We start from the raw sequence: 15,567 nt of genomic DNA, 5'->3' as shown, positions 1-15,567 counted from the left end.
ACCGACTCAGAAGTTCTAAATTGGTAACCATGACCAAAGGAGGGAGATATGAAACAATATATGAGTAACTTTAATGTATCCGAACAAGAGGAGGTTCGGGAGGTATTTACAGGAAAATTTGGAATCAACAATCAACTAAGACAAAGTTCACTAGTTTCACGTGAAATTAGAAATAACACAAGTTTTGTAGGAATTTTGAGACTCCTATTGTCCCACATCGGGAAACATTGAATTGTCAATGGCCTTTATATAGGTCTAGCCGTTTATACTAGTAGTTAGGATTTGGACAATTTGGAAATAGATTGAAGGCTTGGGCCTTATGGTTGTGGGATTAGGTTTGTATAATATAGCATAAAACTATTAATATTAATTAATCAAGACAAGGACCTTGGGCCTTGGAAGTTAAAATTAATCAGATTTATTAATTTTATTTTTGGATTAAGTTATTTATTTATTTATTAATTAAAAAAAACGTTTTGATCAAGACACAGTTCTTAGAAAGAGTTGTGTATTTTCAAATACGTTGAACATGTATTTGAAAGGTGTAAAACAACCTATATATCTGCAATCACAGTTTCCAAGTAAAATCATATTTTCTTCATCTTTTCCTTCCGTACAAAATTTTCATAGAGTAAACACACAAAACAATTCGCTAGAATTCTATAATCCAGTGCAGATTGTAGAATTAGATAGTTATATCCTGGTCGAGCATACGTTGTAGAATCACAAGCACAAGAGTGGGATGGAAATATCGTTCGAAAGACATAGCTATTGCGCTAGCCTCTACCTTTGATTCAATCAAGTTAGTATCATTTTAATTTCTGTATTTATTTTGTTATTTCATTATGTATTGCAAGTATATTTTAGTAATAAAGTATAAGTATTTCAAGTTATGTATTTTTGTTATTTTTTGTTTCTGAATTGTTCTCTAACATGTTTAGACAAATTGTTCATCGGTTACCACAAAATAAAGAGCGCACGTTCAGAGTTAAAAATTAAATATTAATTGAAACAATTTTTTGATATAATTCATGTGACTAAATATTCTAGATAATACCTTATAGCATAAATATTTAAGGAAACTGTTATTAGCACTCAAAAAATCTTATTCTACACTTATTACAAATGTATTTTTCTTTCTAATTATAAAAAGTTAGAAGTTTAAAATGAGATGTTTAGAATGACAATAACAATTTTCATATTTAATTTTGAGAAAATTAATGTTAAGCCATATAACTGATAAGATATTTAAACTTGGTCAACTAAAGACAAATTTTTAATCTAATTTTAGTGAATATAAAATGCATGTATTTACACAAAATTTAAATTAAAAAAAAAACAAAATTATGTACGAACAGTTTGTACAGAAATAATCTAATGGCATCTTAATAAAAAAATGTAGAATTTCAAATAAAAGATCATATTTCAAAAAGAGAGAAAAAATACATAGGTCAATAAACTACTAACATGGTAAAAGCTTGACAATAAGTCCAATGAGAGATTAAAGTTGGGTACCAAATCAACGATGGAATCAAATTTGTTCAATTACAGACAAATAATCCACTGGTTTCACGTGAAATTACAGAGACGCTATAGTAACAGTTACTAAAATTAAGCCCTAATTAAATATAGCTTATAACATGTGTATTACTTGTCATGTCATTTCACGTGAACTATTATTTTTGTCAGTTCACGTGATGTTAATAATAAAATTGATTTAACCATAGACAAAACATTCAACAGTTTCACGTAAAACGACATAGGATGTTACACATGCATACTTTCACATAAAATGACAAAGGAGTTCACACATACATATAACAATTACAAAATTTAAATATTATTAACTCGTTTCACGTTGACACAACAGAATATATCAAGAAAAATCGAACGATAATCCTTCGCTAGAAAACAACTAGCAAGCTCTAGAGTCCACTAGGAAAATAGAAAGAAACTCAGGTTTACTGAATAATAGTCGAATATATTACAAACCTAAGGCCAAGATGACCTATTTATAATGCTTTTATCCCTACCCTAAGTATCTAAATATGAAATGAAATAAATTAACAAAATAAATATAAAAAATCCTAAAATATTAAAATTCGAATGCAATATAGTAAACGACCTCAAATTCCGGCTGGGCATGTTATACAACAATTCTTATAGATCTCATTGTTCTCTTTGAATCCATATATTATGGGTCAAAAACAGACACATCAAACTACAGTTGTGTTAATCTTGACAACACGAAAAGTCTAAAACATCTATTTTCAGTATATGGCAACAACAAATAACCTATTAACACATGAACTACCGATTCTTCAATCACTTCTTGATTTCTCGTTGCTTCCTTCTTTTAATTTTATTTCATGTAAAATAACCTAATTTTTGTCCGGCACGACATCACACGTGAACATACTAAGAAGTCAGGCAATAGTTTAAAAAAGTAAAAGCTAATCGAAATAGTTTATGACACATATATTAATTTTCTTGTCAATTCACATGATATAGATAATAAAGCTAATTTGGTGACAAAAGAAGTGTCATCAGTTTCATGTGAAATGATTGAGGGAGTTACACAGACATATAACAGTTACAAAATTTAAATTTCATTCACTTGTTTCATGTGAACATATTGAGAAGTCAAACGATAGTTTCATAAAGTAAAAGGTAACCAAAAAAATTTATGACATACGTATTAATTTTTTTATCCGTTACTTGATGTGATGACAAAAAAAGCGTTATCAGTCTCACGTGAAATGACAAAGAATGTGATAAATGCATATAACAACTACAAAATTTAAATATCATTCACTTATTTCACGTGAACATAAAAGATGAGTAAAAGTTAACCGAAACATTTTATGACACACATATTAAATTTTTTTACCAATTTACATGATGTTGATAATAAAGTTGGTTTTTCAACAAAAGAAGCATTAACAATTGCTTGTGAGATGACCGAAGGGATCACACATGCATATAGCATTTACTAAATTCGAGTATTGTATAATCAAAATGGATTATGACAACTGATCATACACATTATTTTATGTCACTTCACGTGATTGAATCTTCTAAATAAAAGTTGTTCGAAAAAAAAAAAAAAAACCTTTAAAAAAATTATATTTAAACTAAGTAAAGTTGATATTCATACATTTTCTTCTGTTACATACTCCTGTTTTATCATGTCTCCTGTTTTTATTTGATTTCTGCAATCCAATCTCGTTTCTCTTATACAATAACAAATAAATCGATTGACAATGATTTTTGATAAACTCTTTGTAATGTGTATTCTTTGTTTTTACATTTTCGCAATTACAAAAAAATATATATAATGATTTACAGCGATGGAACTCGACAATCTTTTTCGTACGCTTCCAGAGGCTCCATTTTTCTGATCTCAGAAATGGTTCATGACGATGATCATCTTGGTACTCATCCGGCTTTCTGGGGAAGAGAGTGAGTTGTCCCTCGAACTTACGCCTGCAAGTCCGTTGGGGAATAACGGGATTTGTTCACTCTAACCTCTGTAAAGGGGCTGTGATAGTAATGGAAGAGCTCACAAAACGTCATGGCCGTAAGGAAACTGAACCAGCCACCTAACACCAGCATATAGAGAGCCAAAGGTAAAAAACAAAATACTCTTAAATGGAAAAAAAGCCTAAAGTAAAAATAAGAACGACTAATCGACGAGTAAATGTTATTCAGTACTACGGTCTGATAGTATTTCTTTTCATTTGAAAATGAGAGGTCTTAGATTCGAATCTTGTATATGACGAATTCGATAACAAATTAGGCTACCCATTATGTGGCTTAGCCGAAATCCTCATTCCCTTAATATAAAAATAAAGATGTACTGAAAAAAAAAATAAAAATTCAACGAGTAAATGGACATACCGTGGCTGGTTCAGAGGACGTCAAACCCTTCCATGCTCGACGTCACAAGGGGCAACTCTCGAGCGTCGTTTCTCCCATGCCACCCATTTCTACAATGCAATAAGTGCTTTTGACTAAGCTCAATTGTCTCTCATGTTTCATTTTCCCTATCATTTTCTTCTCCCCCCATTTTCTCCTCCCTCTAAAACTTGGAAACTGGCTCTCAAATTCTAAAGAATTGGTAACCATGATGAAAGCAAGCTATCTATGATTTACTTCATATGTTAAGTTGGGGGTTTGGAAGGTATTTATAGAGAAGTTGGGCGATAAAATTGATGTTCGTAATAAAGTTGGTTTAGTCACAGACAAAACGTTCATCGGTTTCACGTGAAATGACAGAAAAAGTGTCACATGCATACATCGGTTATAAAATTCAAAAATGGTGATAAATCCAAGCCAATAAGGATAATACATTCATTTTTATGTGACACGTGATTCAATCTTTCAGATAAAAATTGTTTAAGTAGACCCAAATTAAGTCAAGTTGGCTAGAATAATGTACTCGGCCCAATGAAATTCGAGGTAAATGGATTAATCATGACAATGATCCATAAGTTATACCCTAAATTGCAAGTTTGTCCTCAAACCAACAATGCAATTCGAGATTTAATTGGAGGTTGGAGGCCCAAATCCTGGGTCGGTTGTAAGCCCAAATCCTTCTCGTGGGCCAACCAACTGCACAATTAACTTGAATTTGAAATCGATTTTCGGTCAAATCCAAAACCCTAGGGTTTTCAAATCCTCTCTTCTTCCTCTCCGTCTCCAAAACCTCGAGAAGCCCAGAGCGCGGAGGACGGCAGAGGCCACCACCCGCCGCCACAATGTCGATGTCGAAGAGCTCTAAGATGCTGCAATTCATCAACTACCGGATGCGAGTGACGATCCAAGACGGCAGGCAGCTCGTCGGCAAGTTCATGGCCTTCGATCGCCACATGAACCTCGTCCTCGGCGACTGCGAGGAGTTCCGCAAGTTGCCTCCACTGAAAGGCAAGAAGACCAACGAGGAGCGCGACGACCGCCGGACACTAGGCCTCGTCCTCCTCCGCGGCGAAGAGGTCGTCTCCATGACTGTCGAGGGCCCGCCTCCTCAGGAAGAGTCTCGTGCTAAGGCAGCCAACGCCGCTGCTTTGGCTGGTCCCGGTTTGGGCCGCGCCGCCGGACGAGGTATCCCCACTGCTCCGCTGGCCCAGGCCCAGCCTGGGCTCTCTGGTCCGGTTCGCGGCGTTGGTGGACCGGCCCCTGGCATGATGCAACCCCAGATTTCACGCCCGCCAGTTCCGAACCTCTCCGCGCCTCCTATGTCCTACCCGTCTGCTCCGGTGATTCGTCCACCTGGACAGATGCCTGGATATCCCGGGCAACCTCCGATGAGTCGCGGTCCACCGCCTGGTGTTCCACCTCCGCAGTTTTCTAGGCCTCCTGGTGGGGGTCCACCTCAGCAATTCCCTGGCCCGCCCCAGATGCAGTTTGGGCAGAGGCCGATGGGTCCTCCGCCGCCTGGGCAGATGATGAGGGGTCCACCGCCTCCACCTCGCCCTGGAATGCAAGCTCCCCCGCCCCGTCCTGGAATGCCTCCTCCGCCTGGTGGTGCAATGCATATGTTTGGACCGCCTCGTCCTGGAATGCCGCCTCCACCCAACCCTCAGAACCAGCAGCAAAATCAGCAGCAACAGTGATTGGTATTTCCTCACTTCATTTGTTTTTATTCAGTTTTGAACTGTTGGATTTGGCATCTTTTTCTCAATGCTCGTATATTTTATCTCTTCCTGTTACGGTGTTGTTTGTTTGGTATATGCAATGTGTATCATTGGTAGTCTTTAAAGTTCATGCCTTTCTGTTATGGAATTGAACCTGTGCGACGTTGCTATGAGAGGGACCATTGAGAACTACCAAGACTTGACATTCTTGTTTTGATTCTGCTGTCGAAATCTATGTTGATTGTTGAAGGAGATTTCTTTCTCCCTCTATAACTCCAAATCTAACATATCTGAGCCTATTCTTCGCGTGAATGAGATAATGTATTGTTATGATGTGTATAATGTTATATTCTGCCACACATAACTCATCTGGGACTCGGTCTTGCATCCTGTATCACTGTTATAGTCTGAATACTCAAAAGTCCACAACCAAACATATATAAAGGATATATCATATTTATAGTCTATAGAAATGGGGCATGATCGCATGATATTGGACCGATTGCAGTTGCGAGAAATTTTGTCATTGTCTAATATCAGTGTGTAGTAGTCTTGGTATGTTATTTTACTCTCCCTCTAGTTGTCGCTCCTACAAAGTCTACTTGCTAATTTTACTCACCATGTTTGTACAACCAGTAAGTACATCTGTTTCTTAGTCTTGGGCTTGTTCGTCTTAACTTTTAAGTGAGTAGAAAATAGAATAGCCATTGGATGTCGTGTCTAATATAGATTACCTTGCTATACAATGGGTCCCTCTAATTGCGGTAAGAATGTCCACAATCTTGGTGAAACACCCCAACAAACAAAAGTAAACCATGATACAAATATCCCGGTCCTTATTAACCCCCAATATGTCATTGTTCAAGAGTCAAAGCCCATCCAACACAACTTCGTATCCTTTACAAAATTCTTGTGAATCTTTATTTTTACATTGGAGTTGAAGTTAGGACGTTGTACTTGTTTTAGCTTGACAATTTTCCAAACAATTTCTCAGTCAGTTGGAGAAACTGGTTGAAGTAAAGAAGCATGATTGTGTAATTTGTAATACCATTACAATTATGGTTTTGTAAGATTATATATTTAGTTCTAGTATCTGTTTAAAGAATTGCTACTGTTACCACTATCATCTATGAAAACTACATTATTTTTTTTTCGTTGGATCGATCGTCCATTTTCTTCTTGCTTGGAAGTTGACTCGATCTCTTTGTTCATTGTTCTTTTGCTTGCAGGTTTATTAGGTGTGGGTTTGAGGTTTTGGAATGCTGCTGCCTTGCATACTCTTTCAGTCTTTTGTAGCTTTGCAGTTCTATGATATGTAGCCTAAGTACTCACCTAAAAAATATTTGTAATTTTGTACAATCTTTCTGACTATTTTTACAATTCTATCAATTCGGTTTGCCAATTAATGTTGACATGCTCTCTCTCTCTCTCTCTCTCTCTCTCTCTCTCTCTCTCTCTCATGGAGCAATTTGGAATTTTCTGGTGTATCCAAAACACGGCTTCGTGGTGTGTGACTATTCCACTTAAAATATAACACGTGAAATGGTTCACCATGCGGCTTGTATTTGTTTCTCGTTTTCATGTATATTTCGAAAGCATTTATCATTCACTATATTTCAAGCATGGCAACAATAAAATTACCGAGTCAAAAACACAACCATTCGCCACGACGTACAATCTACTTTGTGGGTCTGAAACAAAATCTCCTATTGGTTGTAACAAAAAAGATAGACAAAACACAAAAAATGATTGAAGAAACTTGTAGGGTGTCCTTTGGAAGAAAGATCACCGGAGACGAGACTCTACTGGTAACAGCGAAAGTATCGAAAGAAAACTCTCCGCACGAATGTAAACTATTTACGCGATCGAAAGCAGCCAGATACGTATGCATTTACATTAGTCTCAGTTCGTATTCGCCAGCCATTGTTATGTATCTCACCCATGGAAGAGCCTGGTACCCACTTTTCTCAATGATTTTTAGGTATCGGACCTACAAAATCCACATGCCATATAGCGTCAGTTTGAACCTATAACAGCAAGCAACCTTTCGAGGAAATAACGAAGTTTATAACGCACCTGAATTCCGGAGACAGTAAAATACGGTATCTCAAACTTCACCCGAATAGGAGCTCTTCTTTCAGGAACTGCTTCTTCAGCGGTTATACTAGGAAGCGTAAACTCAGATCTCAACATGTATTCCTAAGTAATTTAATACCGAAAAAAGGTCAAAATTATCTTTGCAAAGGTTTCTGCAATCAATATATATTTAAGGGGAGGAGAAATAATATGAAGCTTTAGACGAATTGTTACCTTATTACCAGGAAAAGACTTGATTTTCCAGACCAAAGCATCTCTTTCAGGAGCATATTTAGCAGATCCTATTGATGTCCGGACATTAGGGTTTGTAGCATCAGCGGGCACAGGCAACTCAATTTCGACATTTGTAGCCGTGCTGTACAATGTAACCACAGCTTACAGTGAGAATTCGGATAATGGCACTCAAGAATAAACTCGTAATGTGTAAAAATGTTGAGTTTTCACTATGCTGTAAAAAATTGTAACTCGGAGCCTTGGTATTCTATATAATGGATTCAACATAAATAAATGTTAGAGCAGCAATTCTTTTACCTGCGCTCCTTATACTGGCTCCTTGCTTTTACCGTGAATTCAATACGACTTCTAGAATGATTTTCAACTTGTGCTTCCACCCAGATAAGAGGCTTCACCTGAAATCATTGAAGGACAAGTGGTCTTTTCTGCTTTATATTTTGAGCAAACGTAACGCACATGTCAATAGGGGTTGGAGCTCCACCAATTGACTAATTTATGCTCCCCTTAGTTACCAAAACCTTAACAAGGCTTTATAGACATGGCGGAAATAAGGAAATTATTAGCTAAAAAAAACAAAAGGTACTTGAGTACTGAGTCTGTATGTCATCAGATCAAATGCTCCATCAGGGGGAATGAACGATATAGTCCGGTCATTCTCAAATCGAGACAAACGCACACACCTAATTGGGTCGGAAAAAATAAAGTAAATACAAAGTATTATAAGCATTTCGAGCAGCAGTAACATTATAAGAGTTGTAGCATAATATGGAAAAAGAAACTTGTGAAGCAACAGATATATGAATTAGCTTGTATTAAGGCAACATACTGATGGAACTTAATGTCATCCAGATCAATGGATTTTCCTTTCGATGTTTGACCTTGCGCTTCTAGCAGCACTCTATCATTTAGTCCAAGCTTACACTCGGGCATACCACTACAACAAATGAAGCAAGTTTAACCAGTCAGTGTCGAACATGAAGTTAGTAAACATCACAACATCCAAGGACGAAATCCATACATATCTACATATTTTTAGGATACTCTCAATAAGTACTCATTTTCCAGGCTCATGTTAACATTGTGAGCCTTATCTCAAATGAACATGCTGGAGTTTCCTTCTCAAAATCCAAACCGTTAATCAAAGGGTTGGCCAGAACACATTTTAATTCGGCGGGTTAGTGGCTTTATAGCAAATGCAGTTGCTACTTCCTACAGTTTGTGCCTTAATACTAAATTCAAGAAGAAAAGAAGTTATGCACCTCAAATATGTTCTCATCTTTAGGGCCCCAACGACATCTGACCGTATTATTTGTCCGATGCTGTTGACAAGTATGTTGACACTTTCCACCACATCCAAAAAGACCTGATAAAATACGAACAGAGCTTCATGACTCTACAGTCGGGATTTAATTAATCAATGGTAAACATGAAAAGAGGATCAACGTACTTCGTTCTTCTTGTACTGTATCCCTTCACTGCGCCAAGACACTGCATTTGTAACGGCCATGGGAGGACGTTGTGTCACCTCCATCCTGTAAGCATCGGTCTTGATAAATTCACTAAGAATCTTCGCTTCAGTGAATTGCGGGAAACCAAAGTCCATAATTTCATCAAGTAACTCGTACTGTCAACACACAAGGGCATTATTTAGCAATTCAGCATACTGCCATCAAAATTCTATCCATAATTCTACCTATAAAACACCTTACAAGTTAATTACCACTACGACAAAGTTGTCTCTTAGCGATTCCTCTTCTAGCTCTTCAAAATAATGCTTAAAAACCTGAAAACACAAACAAACATATTGAAACACACGAAAACCTCCAAGCGGGCAATAAGCAATGACGATGGCAACGGCATTACACCAAATACAACTAAAAAATCTAGCAAAAGAGTTCAAAGAATGCATACATCAATTACGCGGTGCAGAAACAGCAGCAAGCTAGCAGCATTGCAGTTCTGCCTCGACGCAATCATCAAGTAGATATTGTTGTGTTGTATGAACATATAGGTGACTCCATTGTCGTACACCACTGGATCTTGGGATTGCGGATCGCCCTGAAAAAAATACAAATTTTCCAGTAAACGCAATCCATTCAGCTATTTTTTTTGCTAAAGTATGAAACTTTTTATTCCAATTGAGAAATTGATGGCAACCCAATTGCAATTGCAGCTGAATACATATGTGTATATACATACATATATATAAATACAAGATTTTTACCTCTTTTTCGATGAACTTGGTGAAGAAGCGTTCGGCCTGAGCAGCAGAGACATCGCCACGGTAGTCGCGCCAAATCAAAACTCGTCCCTTGATGTCGAGCAGAAAAAGCGCCGAGGCGGCGCCGGCCATCGGATTGAAGATCGAGAGATTTGAATCCGCCCGGTTATCAATACAACCCCCAAAGATCAAACAAACAAAACAACCTCTCTGATTCTCTGCTTCTGATTTCCGCGGCACTATGCCATATAATACTTTACATATTAAGGCAATCAAATGGGTGTATAAATTTGAAGCTTGAATGCTGTAAGTAATTAATTAATTAATTACTATAAATGTCAGGCAAATTTGAGCTGTTGGTGATGAAATTCAATGGATTGAAACGCGAATTGGTTTGGCTAATTTGCTGGGTGGAAGCAAATTGTAAATTGTGTTGCAGTGTTGTCAAATAATGGGTTGCCACCAGTCATTCTTTTCATATTTGAGATTTCAGTCTTCTGAAAGTCCATACAAGGAAAAAGCCCATAAAAGTTGGTTTCTACTTTGCCCAATTTAGCAATTTCTATGGGCTCCAGTGGTGGGTTTATGAAAAAATTGTGTATTTTTTTTTTTTTTTTGCTACAAAGGATATTTGATAATGGGGGCATGATTCTGGATGCTAGATAAATGTTTTTAACCATTTGAGTTACAAACTTATGGGGAAATTCTGCGTACTTTTTGTTTTTCACATAAGAGGCAAACACCATGATGTTTTTTGTTTAGTGGACTTGGTTTAGTTTTTTCTAATTCTTTAGAACAAGTTGTTTTTCCTTCGAACAAAATCATTGTTTTGGCACTTATGCAAAAATTATACATTAAAAATGAAAAAATATATTTTTCATACATGTTAAATTGTGATTGACAAGTACATAACACCGACTACTTTCAAGGGAAGGAGACAAGTATTACATTTTTGTTAAACTAGAGGTGCGGCTAGCATTTTATTGGGTGGAAGTTTCCCTCATACTGCTAAAAAAAATAAATAATTCAACCGGTACAAGCCACTCGATCTCTAAAATTGATTAAAAAAAAGTCATTCTTTAACAAAATTTGATGTGCTTGTTTTTTTTTACAATGCTACATTCTAAAATACTCTAATTATGAAAATAAGAACAAAAATGCAAATTAGAGCGAGCACACTGCCCTGACCAACTAGACTAAGCCACAATCGTTCTTTGTGCTTGCTTGCATAATTGAAAAACTTTTTAACATATCCTCAAGTTTTATCTGCCACTCATGAGTAAGCCACTGAAGATCTCGCTCTTCCCTCCAAGTGATGCTTCCCATTCTATGGAGGACATCAATATTTGGGAGAGTGTTTGCACAATGTCTTTCATCTCCGGTCTATTTACTGGATCTTCACTCGCACACCCCCATGCTATTTTCGCCATCTGCGCCATATACAATAAGTACATATTGTAAACCTAAGAGTCCGTTTGATAACTATTTCGTTATAAGTTTTTAGCTTTCGTTTTTCAGTTGCACAAACCTTGTAGACTTCTTCCATAGGGTAACTTCCCTTCATGTTACCGTCTATTTGAGCTTCCAAAGCAGCTTCTGGATCTTCTTCTTTGAAAATTGCATATATCTGCATAAAAAACAGAAGCAATATGTTGTTAATTTTGAGTCACTTGGAGCACGTAATTAATGTTTAATTAAGAATTTAAGAAGCTGACTTACAACTGAGATGAGTGACTTCATTCTTTTAGGTTCTCTGTTGTCACAAAAAATTGCACGTTGACCGGTTATTAGCTCTGCTACCACCACCCCGAATGCATAAACATCAGTTTTTGATGTCATTTGTAGCTCACGCACAGATCTTGAAAAGTAGCGGATTAGGGTAAGTTCATAAGCTTAACTACCACTAACTGACGATTTTTTTTCCTTGACAAGCAAGTAAGCAATCTTAATTAAAGCGTGAATTCCTGCATCATAGTTTACTTACTCAGGAGGAATGTAACCAGGCGTTCCAACCACACGTGTTGCTATGATATCTTCTTCGTTCGACCGTTCTACCAACCTTGCTAGGCCAAAATCTGCTACCTTTGCTCTGAGTCCTTGATCAAGTAGAATGTTGCTGGTTTTTATGTCACGATGAACATAGCGCGTCTTCGTGTGATCATGAATGTACTCGATCCCTCGTGCAGTATCCAGTGCTATTTGTGCTCTTGCTGTCCAGGAAAGAGGCTGGTTTCCTTTCAGCAATGGATCATGAAGATGATCATTGAGGGATCCATTCTGAACAAACTCATATACCAAACACAGATGCTCACTTCCGCTAGCATATCCCAGCAGCTCCACCTAAGAAGAAAAAAATTGTTCACTTAATTTTTTCTTTATAAAACTTTTTACTAAGAAAACAAGGGGTCTATTTGGGAATGTTGACAATCAAAAGCGTTTTTAACTATGTTTGGCAGGAAAACTTTAAAGTGCTTCCAAGTTAGAAGTCCTTTTTGGAGAAGAACCTTGGAGGCACTTCCGCTCATAGTCATTCTCTTTTTCTTTCTAAAATTGCTTCACATGGAAGCAGTCCCAAATTAATGGACCAAAATCTTTTACATTCTTTTTTCTTCTTCTTACCACATTGTTATGATGGATCTTGCATAAAACCTTGAGCTCAGCAAAGAACTCCTTTGATCTGCTAGATCTCATCTTCTTAATTGCTACCTCCAGTTCTCCTAAAACACCGAAATAAACGCTGCCATATCCGCCCTGTCCAATCATCCTGGTGTCATCAAAGTTATTCGTAGCCTGCTCGATTTCCTCCATCGTATATATAACTGGCCTTTCATTCTCAAAAGTTTCTGTAGCAAGAACAAATAGTGTGTCACATTTCTTATGTTAATCTAGAAATTGATATACAAGTGAACCCATTAAAATGGTTTTTTGATATGGAGTTGAGATTTTTGTCTTACCTTCCATTTGCCTTTTGAAAAACTGTTGCTTTAGTGAAACCTTTTTGGCATTTGGGTTCACATCTTCTTCTGTGTTCTTACCTTTTCTATATCTTATAAGAAGAAATATGGTGAATGTGGCCACCAAAAGAAACCCAACAGCTGACACTATCCCTATAATTGCAGCCAAACTGAGTCTCTTCCCTGGTTCGATCGAGAAAATGTCATTTATCGTACTTTACTTAAAGAAAATAAGCATTTGCGACAAGAAGCTTTTATTAACACTCCAAAATAGTCATCCCGCACGTCCCTCTTAGATAAAATATCAGAGAACAAAGAGTGTAGTATGACTATTTTGGCGTGTCAGCAACAATTCTGTTACAATTTTGAAGCAAAAAAAGAGGCACTACCTTGCTGTTGGGCTCGAAGTCCATTGAGCTCCATTGGCACAAACAAAACCCATCCAACATCTATAAAATTAGGGGACTTAGTGAAGTTTTTGTTCAATTTCTGAATCTCACTCTCATATGCAGACAGAAGATTTTCAATATCTGATAAGGTGTCATGATCTTGAACTGTGTATGTCACAACCTCCTGTGATTTTTTCTCTACACACCCACAAACAAGGTGAAAAGTAGTCATGTTTTCCACAGTAAATTGCTGCTGCTCTTCCCCAATTTTCACTGCCTGCCCACTGTAAAACTCACTCACCACATTTCCAACAGTGTCTCCTTCCTTAACTAGGTAATTTGTATCATAGAGGTAAACTTGGGTGCCCTTGACATCCTTACAAGTGCAAGGCACAGAAACAAGATAGTCTTTTGGGTGTTGGTCGTCATGAACAATTGGCTTGATGTTGGATGGGTTTACTGAGTAAAAAGTGGCTATTTCTTCTATTTGGTGGCCTTTTGAGATGTGGTATAGAGAGGAATTGCAGGTCTGGGTGTGGTGAGCAGTGGAGCAAGGAAAAGGGTACACTCCACCTGAGAGAACATTGGTATAGAAGAAAATGGTGAAGAGAATTGAGAAAAAATGGAACTTCTGGTTTAAAGGAGCCATTTCCATGGTGAAATAATGATCTTTGGCTTTGATGAGGTGGGTAAGAATAGCTTCTGGTTTTGGCTATACATGCTTTGTCATTTTATAAAATTTATAAAAATATCATAACAATTATAAAATGCACTTATCATGAATGAGGAGGTCAATTTTAAAATGAGATATGAAGTGGATTTGGGCTTATTCAAGTTCGTTAGAATATGACACTTTTTTTTACACTTAAATTCAAATCTATCTTCTCGTCGTTTAATAAAGGTAGTAAAAATTAATATCACTAAAAAGGAGAAAAAAATATCAATGTTTGAATTTCTTTACATGAAGTATTCAGCTCTTTACACGAGAACATCACCACGTAGCACTACAACATGTATGTGGCAAACTTTTTTTTGTAACACTAAGGAGATCATTTATTTAAACTATATTTTTGTAAAAAAATATGATGTGATTGTTGATTAGATTATTATTTAAGTGTTAATTAACTGCTTATTACATCACATCGTTTACAAATGTGATATAATAAATTAGTATAATTATCATTACTCACTTTTAAAAGGCAATCCGACCACCACAAACCAATTCTATATTTTCATCAATTTTCACCGGACACAAAAATGACTTGAATTGTTAAAGTTTTAATCATTTAGATATTAATGGGAAAAAAAAAAAAAAAAAAACCAAATGTTGTGTCTCATCCAACCAAAAGGCACCAAAGATATTAGGTCATAAAATACCATTAAATATTTTAATTGTAAATTTAACACGCTTGATGGGCTGCAGTCTGAGGATTGGCAATATCTTGGTGTCTGTTGGATAAGTACTCGGAGCAAAATCTTATTCACAAAATATTCTTATATGTCAAATATGCAATTAGTTAAAGATTAAGAAAGTCTTAACACAGATTTTGGGATAATAAGGGATTAAAAAAGGAAGGTTAAGGGGGTCATTATTCTTTGTGCTTTGTTTAATCCGTCTGAAAAGAATGTAACTGGCCGGGTTTATATGGAAGTTTGTCGGCGGATCATGCATGAGTCATTTTCTTCCCTTGTTAATATTAGGGTCTACTTCTTAAATTGATGAAGGTTGTTATGTCTTTGCATTCGCTGGCGATGAAGATTCAAGCTGCATCTGTTGTGTTGCTGGACACATCATATATGTAACTGTTTTTTATAGAGGTTTTTGAACTTTAATCCTTGAAGAAGATTAAAGTTTAATAAAAATTCAGTGTTAGATTACATATTAATTTTAGTTATTTAATGTGTGGTTAATTCAAGTTCATATGTAATTTTGTTAAGGTCTTTTGGCCAAAATGGTCTCTGAGATTTGCATAACACGTCACTTTGGTTATTGGAATTGAAAATCAATAGAAATGGTCCCTGAGATTGTCTACCAT

At 36.5% G+C, this 15,567-nt stretch overlaps 3 protein-coding genes across 3 annotated transcripts; 1 reads left to right on the top strand and 2 right to left on the bottom strand.

The window, feature by feature from the left end:
* The first annotated feature begins 4,645 nt into the window (after nt 1–4,645).
* On the top strand, nt 4,646–7,055 carry LOC137710750 (uncharacterized). Its single transcript, XM_068449871.1, has 2 exons — nt 4,646–5,618; nt 6,866–7,055. The coding sequence occupies exon 1, from the start codon at nt 4,761–4,763 to the stop codon at nt 5,613–5,615; it is 855 nt and encodes a 284-aa protein (XP_068305972.1). The 5' UTR covers nt 4,646–4,760; the 3' UTR covers nt 5,616–5,618; nt 6,866–7,055.
* Nucleotides 7,056–7,221: 166 nt separating this feature from the next.
* On the bottom strand, nt 7,222–10,628 carry LOC137711004 (AP-1 complex subunit mu-2-like). Its single transcript, XM_068450192.1, has 11 exons — nt 10,192–10,628; nt 9,879–10,025; nt 9,688–9,750; nt 9,415–9,591; nt 9,227–9,330; nt 8,794–8,901; nt 8,551–8,647; nt 8,265–8,362; nt 7,947–8,088; nt 7,713–7,835; nt 7,222–7,626 (listed from the first exon to the last, which is right to left on the bottom strand). The coding sequence occupies exons 1-11, from the start codon at nt 10,318–10,320 to the stop codon at nt 7,528–7,530; spliced, it is 1,287 nt and encodes a 428-aa protein (XP_068306293.1). The 5' UTR covers nt 10,321–10,628; the 3' UTR covers nt 7,222–7,527.
* Nucleotides 10,629–11,342: 714 nt separating this feature from the next.
* LOC137710177 (lysM domain receptor-like kinase 3) lies at nt 11,343–14,180 on the bottom strand. Its single transcript, XM_068449124.1, has 7 exons — nt 13,532–14,180; nt 13,143–13,325; nt 12,808–13,031; nt 12,173–12,528; nt 11,908–12,046; nt 11,717–11,815; nt 11,343–11,618 (listed from the first exon to the last, which is right to left on the bottom strand). The coding sequence occupies exons 1-7, from the start codon at nt 14,178–14,180 to the stop codon at nt 11,451–11,453; spliced, it is 1,818 nt and encodes a 605-aa protein (XP_068305225.1). The 3' UTR covers nt 11,343–11,450.
* Between the last annotated feature and the right edge of the window lie 1,387 nt (nt 14,181–15,567).

This window comes from Pyrus communis, chromosome 12, assembly GCF_963583255.1.
Source record: "Pyrus communis chromosome 12, drPyrComm1.1, whole genome shotgun sequence".
In the NCBI taxonomy this organism is placed as follows: Eukaryota; Viridiplantae; Streptophyta; class Magnoliopsida; order Rosales; family Rosaceae; genus Pyrus; species Pyrus communis.
This window is presented reverse-complemented; position numbering and strand designations above follow the sequence as displayed.

Coding starts and splice junctions, on each gene's coding strand:
- LOC137710750 (XM_068449871.1), top strand. CDS start 4,761: ATGTCGATGTCGAAGAGCTCTAAGATGCTGCAATTCATCAACTACCGG.
- LOC137711004 (XM_068450192.1), bottom strand. CDS start 10,320: ATGGCCGGCGCCGCCTCGGCGCTTTTTCTGCTCGACATCAAGGGACGA. Junction 8,902..9,226: donor AAGATGAGAACATATTTGAG/GTGCATAACTTC, acceptor CATTTGTTGTAG/TGGTATGCCCGAGTGTAAGC. Junction 7,836..7,946: donor AGTCTTTTCCTGGTAATAAG/GTAACAATTCGT, acceptor TAAATTACTTAG/GAATACATGTTGAGATCTGA.
- LOC137710177 (XM_068449124.1), bottom strand. CDS start 14,180: ATGGCTCCTTTAAACCAGAAGTTCCATTTTTTCTCAATTCTCTTCACC. Junction 12,047..12,172: donor CCTGGTTACATTCCTCCTGA/GTAAGTAAACTA, acceptor CTACTTTTCAAG/ATCTGTGCGTGAGCTACAAA. Junction 11,619..11,716: donor CTATGGAAGAAGTCTACAAG/GTTTGTGCAACT, acceptor TATATGGCGCAG/ATGGCGAAAATAGCATGGGG.